General features: G+C 43.5%; 2 protein-coding genes across 7 annotated transcripts in view; one reads left to right on the top strand and one right to left on the bottom strand.

Moving 5' to 3' along the window:
- The window catches only part of MTBP (MDM2 binding protein), a 154,647-nt gene that overhangs the window by 9,709 nt on the left and 130,402 nt on the right, over positions 1 to 14,536 (bottom strand). Inside the window, exon 23 of one of the 4 annotated variants that reach the window (XR_004480981.2) lies at positions 13,883 to 13,964. The exons of the other annotated variants lie outside the window; for them this stretch is intronic. The gene's annotated coding sequence lies outside the window, so the exon portion shown is untranslated. Of the gene's footprint in view, positions 1 to 13,882; positions 13,965 to 14,536 lie in introns of those variants that run through there. 4 annotated transcript variants of the gene reach the window in all.
- Positions 1 to 14,536, top strand: part of SNTB1 (syntrophin beta 1) — a 232,108-nt gene that overhangs the window by 174,749 nt on the left and 42,823 nt on the right. For all 3 annotated transcript variants that reach the window (XM_004265352.4, XM_049700673.1, XM_049700674.1), the window contains one exon: positions 7,490 to 7,629. In XM_004265352.4, coding sequence (XP_004265400.1) covers positions 7,490 to 7,629 — 140 coding nt within the window. The remainder of the gene's footprint in view (positions 1 to 7,489; positions 7,630 to 14,536) is intronic.

Genomic DNA, 14,536 nt, shown 5'->3' with positions numbered 1-14,536 from the left:
AGGGGGCAATACAGTACAACCCATAACGGTGCTCATCATAGAGTAGGCTCTTAATACGTGTTTACTCTCTCAGCCGTATCCTCCCTTGATAAAGAGAATTCTTTCTTGTCATATAGATTTTTAAATTGTCAGATTTAAATGACTCAAAATCTAATAAGCCTCACACATGTCAGAATGGCTGTCATCAGAAAGCAACAGATAACAAGTGTTCACGAGGGTGTGGAGAAAAGGAAACCCTCTTGCGCTGTTGGTGCGAATGTAAATTGGTGCAGCCACTGTGGAAAACAGTATGGAGGTTCCTCAAAAAACTGAAAATAGGGCTTCCCTGGTGGCGCAGTGGTTGAGAGTCCGCCTGCTGACGCAGGGGACGTGGGTTCGTGCCCCAGTCCGGGAGGATCCCACGTGCCGCAGAGCGGCTGGGCCTGTGAGCCATGGCCCTGAGCCTGCGCATCCGGAGCCTGTGCTCCGCAACGGGAGAGGCCACAATAGTGAGAGGCCCGCGTACCGCAAAAACAAACAAACAAAAAACCTGGCTGTGCACTTACCTCCGTGGATATGTGTGATCTGCCCTAAGGTTGGCTTCATTGTGAAATACCGGGGACCAAGGCATTACTTTTAATAGAGCCACCAAGGCCTCTGTGAGAGTCCGTTAGCATCTGACCTTCTGCATACTCAGTAAATAAGATAACTTTCAAAAAAATCTACTCTGGGTCTGCAAGTGTTCAAAGGGAAAAAAAGACAAAACTGGAAAACTGACTGAAAATATAGTGGGTTCAGACCATTTTCTTATGATTAATTTCTTGTCTTAACCTTGCGCCCCCAATTCAGAACGTGACCTGGTTTGGAAATAGGGTCTTTGCAGATGTAATTAGTTGAGTTCATACTGGAATACAGTAGGCTCTAAATTCAATGACGGGTGTGCTTATAAGAAGGCCATAAGAAGACACACAGAAAGCAGTCCATGGGACAACGGAAGCAGAGATTGGACACATGCAGTACGAAGCCACAGAACACCAAGGAGTACTGGTAGTTACCACATGATAGGAAGAGGCAAGGAAGAATTCTTCCCTGGAGTCTCCAGAGGGAACATCGTCCTGTCGACACCTGAGGTGACTGATGTATCTATCACCCAAGTGCCAGAGTTTCACCTCACTAACTTGTATGTTGACTGTGGTGAGCATTCCAACCCTAAGCCCAGAATCTGGGGCATTACTGTATATGGCTTAGAGGAGTCCAGACCCAGTTTCACAGTTTGGCAGAAGAGAGCAAGCTTGAACCTGAGGACTGCTGCTGTTGGTTGTTGGGAGAGTTGGCGTATAAAAATGATGTCCTCTTTAATTGCCCCACAGTCGGACTATATTTTTCATGCCATAGTTTTCACTCTGCTCTCTCCAGCATTTTTCATCACTGTCTTGACATCCAGCAGACAAAAGGGATCACTCAGTCTGCTGCTCACTCTAAGCCACCCTTGAATTCACCGTGTAATCCAGGTGCCAAACAATTTGGGAATTGTGTGAGAGGCGAGAAATTAGTCCTGTGAAGCTGAGGCTCCCCCAGAACCCCGTCCTGAACCTTCTTTTTCTAGCCTTCTTCCCCTTTCCCCTTTGCTTTCTCTTTCTTTCCATTCTCCTCTGCGTCAAGCTGTGGATGACCCACCTGGCTCCTGAATGCTGGGTCTCGGCGTGGTTCAGGACCACTTGGAAGAGAGTTGCAGGTTGCGTGGAACTTCCTTAGCGCTTCCCTGTGCTCCCTTTGGTAAATTGGAGATGATCTTTATCTGCCTCTCGGAGAGTTGGTGCAGGGATTATCTAATGTTTGTAACGCATTTGGAAATCGATAACTGCTAATTATTTTACCCTGCTATCTTGTCCTTTGTTCTAAATACTTTGCAACCTGAGGTGAAAAGACATAAATTAAAAAGTGGTCGAGATAACCATGATCTCCAAAACAAAGGTTGTAATTGACCTTCTTTTATGAACTGCTTTCACTCCACTGTTAGTCACTCCGCTTATGCTACACCTTCCTTCCTGAGCAGGATGGATGGAAGAAGAGTGCACTCGAGGTACGCAATGGGGAGAGTTAAGCCGCCAGTACCTGCCGTATGGGAAGAGCTTTATATGCATTGTCTCATTCAACCCTCATATAATATGCATAGGAGGTCATTATTAGCATCTTACACATCAGTGAACAAGTGCTTATGGCAGTTCTGCGAAGAACTGGTAAAGCCAGATTTTGAAGATGTTGTTTGGCTCCAAACACTTCTTCCTCACCTTGTGCTCAAGTAGAAGGAGAAAATAAGTATGTTATTTGTAATGAGGTGGAGGGACCTAGAGTTTGTCATACCGAGTGAAGTAAGTCAGAAAGAGAAAAACAAATACCGTATGCTAACACATATATATGGAATCTAAAAAAAATGGTACTGATGAACCTAGGGGCAGGACAGGCATAAAGACGCAGATGTAGAGAATGGACTTGAGGACACGGGGAGGGGGAAGTGTAAGCTGGGACGAAGTGAGAGAGTGGCATGGACATATACACACTACCAAATGTAAAATAGATAGCTAGTGGGAAGCAGCCACATAGCACAGGGAGATCAGCTCGGTGCTTTATGACCACCTAGAGGGGTGGGATAGGGAGGGTGGGAGGGAGACCTCCGCAAGAGGGAGGGGATATAGGGATATATGTATACGTATAGCTGATCACTTGGTTATACAGCAGAAACTAACACACCATTGTAAAGCAATTATATACGCCAATAAAGATGTTAAAAAAAAATAAGTATGTTGGGAAGAGTGAGTTGGTATGAGGAGAGAAAAAGAGACCCACACATTGTTTTTTGCCCTGTGAGCAAAGTCCACTGAACACAGAAGAGGTATAAAGCAAGAGTCTAGAAACTAAAGCAGTCCCAGCCTATACAGCAGGGAATTTTAAACTAAAAAAAAAAAAAAAAAAAAATCTGATTTTGAATTTGGAGAGGCTGTTAGCAATAATTTAGTCTTACCCTATCCTTTGACAGATGAGGACATTAGAGCTCCAAAGGCAAATAATTCTTGCCCAAGGTCACTCAGATCTTTAATTTGATATTCTTAGTAGAAAGAGCTAATGTTTTTTAATTCCATAGACCTCTTTACTTATTGTTTGTTCATTTTTATCTATTTTATTTATTTATTTGTTTATTGAGATGTAACTGACATATAGCACTGTATAAGTTTAAGGTATGCGGCATAATGATTTGACTTACCATACATCATGGACTGATTATCACAATAAGTTTAGTGAACATCCACCATCTCATAAAGATACAAAATAAAAGAAAAAATATATATATTTTCCTTGTGATGAGAAGATTTGCTCTCAACAGCTTTCATATATAGCACACAGCAGTGTTAATTGTATTAATCATATTGTACATCATTAGTACTTATTTATTTTATAACTGCAAGTTTGTACCTTTTGACCATCTTCCTCCAATTCCCCCTCCCCCATCCCCACCTCTGAACCGCAGATCTGATCTCTTTTTCTATGAGTTTATGTTTGAAGTATAATTGACCTACAACACTATATTAGTTCCAGGTGCACAACATAGTGATTCGATATTTCTACACATTGCAAAATGATCACCATGAGAAAAGCTAACATGTAAGACTTGCCTGTTTACTGTCCTCAAGACATTTCTAAGTTCTTTATGTGTATTTATTCATTTAACCTTTACAACTCTTAAGAGGCAACAGCATCATTCTTTTCTTTGCAAGTACCTACAGAAAGGGCACGGAAAAGGTTTTGGGGTTTTTTTTTGTATTTTTCATTATCTTATAACTTTAATTTTTTTTAACATCTTTATTGGCGTATAATTGCTTTACAATGGTATGTTAGTTTCTGCTTTGGTAAAACCATCTCTTTGAAAGTAATCTGCAGATTCCAGGTATTTTAGAGGAAATGAGTTCAGCAGTTTTCAAACTGTATTTCAATGTTTGTTAGGAACCCCGCTCAGAGATGTGAGTTGTTGGAGGATAAAGCCATAAAGACTGGGACCCTAACCCGGCTGCAACCCTATACAAACTCTCTTTCAGTTGTTTCACATTTTGTTTTATGACTAGATGACTGTTGAGACCTGCCTCAAATTGAGGATTCAATGACTACTTCCCTCAATTCTTTTTTAAATTGAGATAAAATTGACATAGAACATTGTGTAAGTTTAAGGTATACAACGTGTTGATTTCATACATTTACATCTACTTCCCTCAGTTTTCAACCTTGACTTCTTACCACTCTCTCTTAGATTCTGCTTGTCTTTTCATAAACCTTTTCTCTCATGCTCTGCAGAGGTGACTGTGCAATATCGCCCTATGGGATTTAGCTCACTTCAGTTGCGCATCAGAATAATTTCAAAATTGAATGTCTGTTTCCCTGCTTTTTCACTTCACCTTCTTCATTAGAAACATGATCAGTTCTTGAGTCTCTGACCAATGCAGCATCTGATGGCGGGAAGCTGGAGTGGAGATGAAAGTTTCACATCCGTTTCAGGAGTCATGTTTCAGTAAAATGCAGACACATCCCCAGAACTGTTGCATAGACACTGGAGAATCTTTGGGTGCCAGGAAATTTGGACTTGTAACAGAAGTTGTCACCAAACTACAACCTAAATATTCAAGCCTGAAGAAAAGTGTCCTTGAAAGGCTTTACAATGTGGAGCTCACGTGGCCCAAAGTATAGTTTTAAAAACCTGTTCTTCAACATGAATATTTTCTCCTTGGAAAGTCGGTGGTCCTCATGAGCAGACTTCTACCTTTCAGCATCCACATAGTATCAAAACGAACATTCTGTACACAAGGATGGTGGGGATTGCCCACTCTGAGTCTTTTTGCAGCAGAATTAACTTATCAACACAGAAGTCTTTAATAAACCACAAAATGTTCTAGGGCTTTGGGATTATTCATACCCATATATGCCACTTAACATGTGTGTGAGTTTATGATTCCACCATTAGAAAGGTCTGCACTTTACTGATGTTTACTGTTGACATTTATTTTACAAACTTAATATTGTTTTTGAAGAATGATGCTTAGTTGTGTTTACATTTAAGTGACTGGTTCCAGTCAAAGTTAATGGATCAGATGTGACGAGGTAAGTAAGACAGGCGCTTTGGGAGGATTGTTTGTAGCTTCTCCAGTCCTATTTAATGAGCTGGAAAAGTAATTTACTAGGTTTAATGTAGAGGCTGGAAAAAATTTATTCTAAACCCCCCAAACACTTTATGCCTTGAGACCATAGCTTATTCACCTTGTAGGGTCTGGTACATTGCCTTCTCTAACAATTCATTTTGATCTCTTGAAGATACTGTTGGAAAAAGCAATAAGCTAAGGCTCAATTTTTTTGTATGCATAAAATGCATAAAGGGGGAAATAAGCCAGGCAGTCATTCACATTCTAGTATAAATAGCTCTACAGGGGATTTCTTCATTCTAAAAAGTAAATGTTTATTTGGAATTGTTGGAAGGTGGGCATTCAAAAGTAAAGGTGATCATTGTGTAATGAATTCTTCCTGGGAGGAGAATGAGTTGAAATTGTCAGCACCAAAGATAATCGTGTCTTGCCTTATAGTTTTTCCCAGGGAAAGCAGGTAGTTATATTGTTGCTGTTTCCAAAGAATACCTTTTTTTGATAAGTTTAAAAATTGGTGAGCCTGCCACAATTTTCCCACCCTGAGTTTCACCATCTGCCAGGTACCAGGCTCAGCACATAACATGCACTGTCTCATTTAATCTCCTCTCCAGCATTATGAGGTCCATGCTACTAAACAGGCTCTAAATGATGTTTAATCTGCATTTTAGACACTTTAACCCAATCTTCACAACAACCCTCTGATACAGGTACTATTATTTCCCCATTTTACAGATATAAAAACTGAGATACAAAGAGAGTAATTGACTTGCCCAAGATCCCACGGTCTTGTGGGGATGTTGTAGCAAATTGTGGAGCTATGATTTATGTTCAGGCATTCTAGCTCCAGAATATACTGTTGTATATGTTATCAGTGAGGAAACAGAAGGACAGAGAATAACAACTTGCTCCAAGTTATACAGGTCAGGCAGCCTATAAGCTACATAAACCTACAAAAGCTCAACCCTCATATCATCCTGCACACCTTCTCTCTGATCAGTCATTTGTAAAGCCACACACACTTGCTTCCACCTCAATACAGATCTCACTGTGGTGCTTAGAAAAGATAATGATAAGCATAGAAAGGGAAGAAATTGCTTTATCATTTATTTAGCTTACTGTTTATTTAGTTTACTGTTTCTTTTATTTCTGAATAAATTGGAGATGGTGGTTCATTATGAGAGAGTTGAATCATCACTGGATTAACTGCCAGTATCAAAGACAATCTTAATCTCATCTATAGCAGTGTTTGTTATCTTTCATGATGATAAGAATCACCTGAAGATCTAGTAAAATGCAGATTCTGATTCAATAGGTCTGGGATGGACCTGAGATTCTGCATTTCTAGCAAGCTTCCAGGTGATGCTGATGCTACTGGAACATGATCTGTGCTTGGAGTACCAAGGCTAGAGCACTGAGCTTTTCCAAACTGATCAGAAAGATTTATGCCAGGGCCCAGAGTTCAAGTGGGAAGGAGGGCATTTTCATAGGTGGAAGAACACTTAGGGAGTCTGGTCAAATCAACACTGGGCAGAGGAGGGATGGCTCATGAGATAAGGTCTGAGCTACACAGACTCTCAGGATTGAAAGGAACTTTAAAGGTCATCTGGTCCAAACATCCAGCTGATGTTTGAATCCTCTTGTATCCCTGCCAGGTCATCTCAGCCTTGAGTTACAGAAGTATTCTCCATGAAAGGAAATAAACATTCAGTTGAACAAACGAATTTTAAGATGGTGCCTGAATCACAGAAACAATCTAAGAGTGAAAGACTGGGGGAAGAGCTGTGACGTCTCATGCCTGTGGAGACAGACATTTGCCTCCATGGTATATTTTTGGAGCCTTTGGATACTTATTCAAAAGCCTTCAGACCTTACCATTTCATAGTAAAAACAATGCACTCTACCAGAGAACCAGCTGGGAGTGCTTATTCCCCTACGCATTTGCGTCCCACTATGAAATAGAGATTTCAGTGCTGACTGGCAGGTGAGAAACAGTGACAGATGTTTGGCTGCTGGGCTACTTCTTGGCTGCACTGACTGTATATACCAGGGCCCTTGAGAAAACATATTTTCAAGGATCAAGAATCATGCAGCCGGGGCTCCCCTGGTGGCGCAGTGGTTGGGAGTCTGCCTGCCGATGCAGGGGACACGGGTTCGTGCCCCAGTCCGGGAAGATCCCACATGCGGCGGAGCGGCTGGGCCTTTGATTTTTACAGCCTGAACCAAAAGGCACTTGTATTGTTGAGTCTTCTGACTGGGGGGATGCCAACTTCTTTTCAGGTACTCTTTTCTCAGGCTGTTGCTTGATGGGTCTCTGCTTTCTGTTTCAGGTGCCCGGGGACAGCGAGAAACAGTGGAAGCCAGCCCTGGTTGTGCTGACTGAGAAGGACCTTCTAATTTATGACAACATGCCACGGAGGAAGGAAGCCTGGTTCAGCCCAGTTCACACGTACCCTCTTCTTGCCACCAGGTAGCCATGGTTTTGTGTCTGGGTATGATGTGTGGTCTGTTTGAAACTATTTTAATCAATTACAATTATTTCAGCATATTATGATATTACTGCTTCCTCTTGCAGTTAAGAGCTGAGAGTTCCTCCAGAATATAGCCACACATTTTTAGCCGTTTATTGATAGATTATTATTTATGACCAAACACAGGGCAACACAAAGCCAGAGAACAAACTGCTTCTCCATCAGGAAGGAACAGTGCCATCTGTGATATGGTCCCAGCCTAGTCACCTTCCTGGGTCTCCATCCCATTCCCTCTGAGATGAACTATACCAGTGTGTTTACAGTCTTGACGTTCAGGTAGAATTAAGAAAGGGACTTCACTTGGTGGCACAAAAAATGTCACGTGGGAATGTCCCATTGTGCTTTTTAAAGCTCACTCAGCGGGAGACCCCATAACAAGTTCTTCTGCAGTTGTGTGATGCTGCCCGTGGAAGTGGGGCTGCCAGGGTCTGTTTCTTAGCACCTTCAATGCATACTTACTGTTCATGTGACATTATCCTAATACATCATATGCTTACCCCCTTCTTTAAGGCCCTATATCCTGAGCATGAAAGCACATCAAACCAGAGTCTTGCCTTCACGCCTGGCTTCTGCTGCGAGCTCTTTCTGTATGTGCCTTATGACAATGGGTGCAGTTTTCATTACTCCTGTTACCTCTGTTTCTCTACCTAGAAGCTATGTGTGTTAACATAATGTTTGTGGCCCCCGCTGGCATAGTGTCTGGTAATTTGGGGCCCTTAAATGTCTGTTGAATGAATTATTGAACAATGTGGGGCAAACTCTGGAAGGAGTTTGGTCCAGTGGATGCAGCAGAGTGGACTGAGGTTTGGGGGCATCTGTTCTGAGCAAGAGGTAGAATCAAGATGGGTTCTCCGTTCTGAAGGGATTGAGATGCCTGACAGGTTATAGTCAAGGCTCAGGTGCAGGGAAGACAACGAGACTCAGTGGCAGAGCAAAAGTACCACAAACTCAAAATGGCAATAGTGAATAGAGCTGAAACTCCCTAAAATCCCTCTTACTTCCACTCATGGTTGGTTATGGAGAACAGCAGAAGTAACCTGAAAATGCGAATTACTGGCCCCAGAGGTGAACAGAGGAAGCCTTCCGGGGCTAGGAACCAGGCCTAGATCACTTAGATATTAATCAAATAAATAAAATGAAATAAAACAGTAATTTAATTTGAGTCTCCTAAGCCTCAGAAATTTCGGCAGCCTAGCTATTCAGGTACTACTGATGTTTACAATAAAACCTCAATGATCAGAATCCAAGCATCCTGAAATGTTCCTGCGAAGATTCAGGCTATGTCTTGGGGTTCATTCAAATTCAGCACAATCCCCATCACTTTCTTTTTTTTTTTTTTTTTTGCGGTACGCAGGCCTCTCACTGCCGCGGCCTCTCCCGTTGCGGAGCACAGGCTCCGGACGCGCAGGCTCAGCGGCCATGGCTCATGGTCCTCCGCGGCATGTGGGATCTTCCCAGACTGGGGCACCTGTGGCTCAGGGCACTCATTGAAGAAAATCATAGATATGAACCCATAAAAAAGCAAAGCCCCCAGAAGGAGAGATGGGTGCACAGACACAGTGAAGGGTATCTGAGTAGGTTTGGGTGGGGCGCCTGTCATAGGCTCATGAGCCATAGGGATGTCAGGTCTGGATTATGAGCAAAACACATGAATAGCCTAAAACCATAAGCCTGCGTCCAGTATGGAAATAGGAAATGGAAACCCCATTCAGTGCAAACTGCTCATTAGAACAGAAGATGCAACATTTCAAAAAATCAATGTCTGCCACCTAAATATAAAGGAGATGTAGCGGGGATACTTGACCTCTCATCTCGCTACCCCTCTCCCAAATTACTGACCTCTGCACTGCAAAATACTTCACTGTGATGTGCGTATATTAGCGGTAGGAGCAATGATAAAATTAGGCCCATAATCATGACCCTGATCTTAAGCTGGAAGCCTGTGAGGCAGAGGGAAGATGTTAAGGCAGCGCTGGCAGTCCATTCTTACTTCAGCCCCTTGAGCTAGTAGGTAAGGAGCTGTCTGTCCTTGAGCAGCAGGCTGGAGATGCAGGAGCTGAACTTCCCATCCTAGTTTTGCTCCCACGAAAACAGTGTTACCCCGCCTGATCACTTCACCTCCCTCTTCTGAGTCCTCATCTGTTAATGCAGTAGGCAGAATGCTGCCCTCTGCCAAACCCAGCGAGAGAAGCGCTTTGGGGAAATGGGTTTTTCACTGACCTTGTTCATCAGCTACCGTGGTTTGCACACATTGGTCATGGTCAGCTCCCCTCCTCGACCCTGTGGATGTGTCTAGAAAAAGACTTTTGGCAAGGAGCGAGGAAAACGACCCCTCCCTTCCCCTGTGTAATCACGTGGGGGAGATGTAGCCCCTTTGTAGCTCCAGGCTGTGAAGCAGCGTTCATCTCAGCTGAGGACTGAAACTCTTGTGTCCTTGCAGGTAAAGCTGGTTCTCTGAGGTGGGAGGCTGGGCTGAGGATGGTTTAGAGAAACCACCATTAGAAGCGGTAGAAGTCCAAGGAAACTCTGGATCATTGCATTATAGAAGCTACCCCAGTACTTCCAGTGGCTTCTTCCCCGACCGCATGTTGAAGTTCATCAGGTGACTCTTTCATTTACTTTCCATGTGTTCCAGGCAGTCACATGTGGCACTGTGCCCTTGATATATGAGCATTTGGGCACATAGCCTGTCTAGTAGCGTTATTTGTCTTCGAGGGCATTTCTCTAAGGAAGGGGAGTCATGTCTTTTTAATATTTCTCTTGAAAACCTTTTTTTGAGGTAAAATTTATAAACAGTACTGTACATGAATCTTAAATGTATGGTTCAATTAATTTTTATTTGTGGATACAGAGCCACGTCTTCTAAAATTTTATTATAGGTTAGGGTGTCTACTAATTAATCATCCTGGGTAACGTTATCACAAAGGCCATGGTAGTACCATTTGCAAATAGCTAGACCCAGCTGGTAATAAGCCAGTGGCTGACCTTTGTGGAGGGAGCATAGATCAACGCCAAGGGCTTTACATGGATTCTGTCTGAGTTTGCAAACTTATCCAATTTAAGAATCACCTGGCTGTTTATTAAGGATTCTGGCCCCAAGGCCCTGCCCTGGAGATTCTGGCTGAGCAGGCCAGGGTTACGAGTCAGGAGTCTGTTTTGTTGTTGTTTAAGAAAGCAGCTCCTTTTTTAAAAAAGTTATTTATTTTATTTTTGGCAGCGTTGGGGTCTTCATTGTTGCTTGCAGGCTTTCTCTAGTTGCGGCGAGCAGGGGCTACTCTTCATTGCGGTGCACGGGCTTCTCATTGCAGTGGCTTCTCTTGTTGCGGAGCACGGGCTTCAGCAGTTGCGGCTCTCGGGCTCTAGAGCATAGGCTCAGTAGTTGTGGCGCACGGGCTTAGTTGCTCCGCGACATGTGGGATCTTCCCAGACCAGGGCTCGAACCCATGTCTCCTGCATTGGCAGGCGAATTCTTAACCACTGCGCCACCAGGGAAGCCCAGGAGTCTGTGTTTTTAACAAGCATCAAGCACATGTAGTCCTCAGGGATACCACATTTAACCCTCACAACCCTACAAGGTTTAAGGTTTATTCCGATTTCACAAAGAAGTAAGCTGAGGAACTAAGAGGTTAAGTAACTACCCACAGTCATACAGCTGGTGAGAATCAGACCTGAGATTCTGCTTCTGAACCCACCTTCTTTACCACCATTCTCTGCAGCGTCCCAGGAGCATGTTTCTTATTCCCTGAAGTTTTGGTGGCTCTTTGAATCTGCTCAAAGCTTCCCTTAGCTCTCCTAACAACTTAATCATGAATAGATGGCCACTCAGATCCCCCAACAGAGTGAGGACGGAGCTGGGGATGCTCTCAGAGACCTGGAGTTTCTACCCAGGACTTAGACCAAGGGTTCTCAAAGTAGGGTCCCAGACCGCAAATTCTCCATCCCACTTCAGACCAATTAAATCAGAAACTTCTGAAGTGGAGCCCAGCCCATCTGTGAGTAAACAAGCCCTCCAGGTGTTTCTGATGCAGGCTAATAAGAACCACTGGTTTAGAAGATTCCTGGAAGGCTCTGCTGCCTTCCAGGGTTCATGGTAGGAAGGAAATGCCATAGCAAGGACTGGGTGCTTTCTCCTCTGTGGTTCTTCTGAAGCACTGTTTTGCCTCAAGCTGTGATGACCAATGATGAATTAGTTCAAAGGGTGTCCTGGATCCAGGTGCTCACAGAGTCATCAGCAGCTCCTAGAATGTACAGTATGGCTGCCCTGCTTTTTCATCTTATAGGCATTTTCCATGGGTCCTTTGCCCTCTACCTCAGCTTCCTTTGAATGACTGTGCAGTGCCCCACTGCATGGATCCTCCAGTGCACAGGATGTCACTGCACAGTGATGACTTAAGTACAGCCTTATTTAGCATGATGCCTGGCACATAGCAGGACGGGGCAGCTGTCAGTCCTCTTCTCTTTGCTTAGCGGTGCTGGGAAGCATTGTTCGGAATGTTAGAGACAGTCTTGCATGAGAGAAACTGGCTGGGAGTGTCACCAGTAGGAAACAGGTTTCTTCTATGATTGAATTATCCCTCAGACAGTACAACATGGCTCCAAATCCCAGCTACTTACCAGCTTTGGAAACTTGGGCAAATCATACCATCTCTTTTTGCCTCATATCCCATATTTGTAATATGTGGATGATATTTGTACCTGCCTGACAAGGTTGTTATAAGGATTACATTAGGGGCTTCCCTGGGGGCACCGTGGTTAAGAATCTGCCTGCCCATGCAGGGAACACAGGTTCGAGCCCTAGTCCGGGAAGAGCCCACATGCCGTGGACCAACTAAGCCCATGCACCACAACCACTGAGCCTGCGCTCTAGAGCCCATGAGCCACAACTAAGGAGCCAGCATGCCACAACTGAAGCCCACGTGCCTAGAGCCTGTGCTCCGCAACAAGAGAAGCCACCGCAATGAGAAGCCCGCACGCCACAATGAAGAGTAGCCCCCACTCGCTGCAACTAGGGAAAGCCTGCATGCAGCAATGAAAACCCAATGCAGCCAAAAATAAATTAATAAAAAAAAGAGGATCACATTACACAGTGTAACGTGCATATGATATGATGGTAAATGCTACATAAATTTAGTTATTTTTACTCTTATCTCCTTAAAAAATAAAAGAACAACAACTTAATTTAATGGTAGAGAGGAAAGATCACAGTATTGGATTTGACAGACTTGGGTTCACACTCCAGTTTTGCCCAGTTAAGCCCAAGTTTACAGGCTGTATGATCTTGAGCAAATCACTTCTCCTCTCTGATCCTCATTTTCCTTGTCTGAAAAATGTCTACTGCAGAGTGATTATGAAAGTTAAAATATGATGACTGTATTAGCTTGTGCTGCCACAACAAAATACCATAGACTGGGTGGCTTAAGCAACAGATAATTATTTTCTTACAATTCTGGTGGCTGGAAGTCTAAGATCAGGGTCCAAGCATGGTTGGTTTCTGGTGAGAGCTCTCTTCTTGATTTTGTAGATGGCTACCACCTTGCTACAGGCTCACATGACTTCTTTGCATGCATGAGAGAGAGAGAAAACTTGAGCTCTCCAGGGCCTCTTCTTACAAGGACACTAATCCCATCAGAGCATGGCCCCATCATTAAGATCTCATTTAACCTTAATGACCTTGGTTCTATCTCTGAATATAGTCACATTGAGGATTAGGGCTTCATCTGTATGAACTGATAGGGTAGGGGTGGAGCAGAATTCAATCCATTGCACTGACTTAACTACAGCCTTATTTAGCATGATGCCTAGCACATAGCAGGACTGGGCAGCTGTCAGTCCTCTTCCCTTCATCTTAGCAGTTCTGGAAAGCATTGTTCAGGTCAGAGACAGTCTTTTCTTTTGCACAGAAAGAACTGGCTGGGACTGTAGCCAGTAGGAAACAGTTTTCTTCTAAAATCAAGTTATCCCTCAGCTCAGACAGTTCATAGTTGATTTGCTGATTTGTTTTGAGGTTTTCTGGGGGGGCCCAGGCACACCTAATTTATATTTTTCTGGGAGATGAAAATTTGACTGTATTTCAAGGCAGAGGCCCTAGAAATGCTCACAATATGTTCTTGGTGTCAGCCTCCATGCAGAGAAGTTACAGGCAGTCACTTTTTCCACTGACAAAATTCCATGGTGCCTCTGTACATTGATGGCGCAGTTCATAGCAGTGTGCTCAGGAAGTTTGCAAACATGTTGTAATTTTAGTTGTTCTCATCCTTCAGCTTTTTATGCATCCCTGGGAAAACATTTTTTCCTTAGCTAAAAGCTTATTTGATGTTGCTGAACATTAAAAAAAAGAAAGGTATTCTTGCCCATAAGGAGTAAGTGTGTTGGTTTTTTGTCACTGTCTTCACAAATGGCAAGTGAGATAGGTCTACAGAGAGCGAGGAGTAAGGTTGCAATATTTCTGGAATTCTAGAAGAAGTTTAACCCAGAAGTTCTGCCCACCCAGTCCCAGTGGTTGGTGAAAAATTCAGAAGCACAGAGCTTGTAAAAAGAATGACGCTGCTCTGAGCCCAGTTCCCTGACCTGTGGGTTTGAAGTAGCTCAAAAAAAGGAACAGACGGATATGCACTCCTCTCCTTTGATATCACTTGGGAACCGGAGACATGGAACATTTGGGGGAATCTTTGGTGCCTCAGGAACTAACCTGTTTCTAAGTGCTGAAAGTAGCTGCTGCCTCAGGCCAGCCTCAGACATTTTAAGAATGCTTTCCACTGGAAAAGGCTGGCCAATTGCATTTGTCAAACATTAAATTATAATCAGCCCATGGTTTTCACGCTAAGCCTAGGAGCCACCCTCACTCTT

This window comes from Orcinus orca, chromosome 17 (genome assembly GCF_937001465.1).
Source record: "Orcinus orca chromosome 17, mOrcOrc1.1, whole genome shotgun sequence".
NCBI lineage: Eukaryota > Metazoa > Chordata > Mammalia > Artiodactyla > Delphinidae > Orcinus > Orcinus orca.
This window is presented reverse-complemented; position numbering and strand designations above follow the sequence as displayed.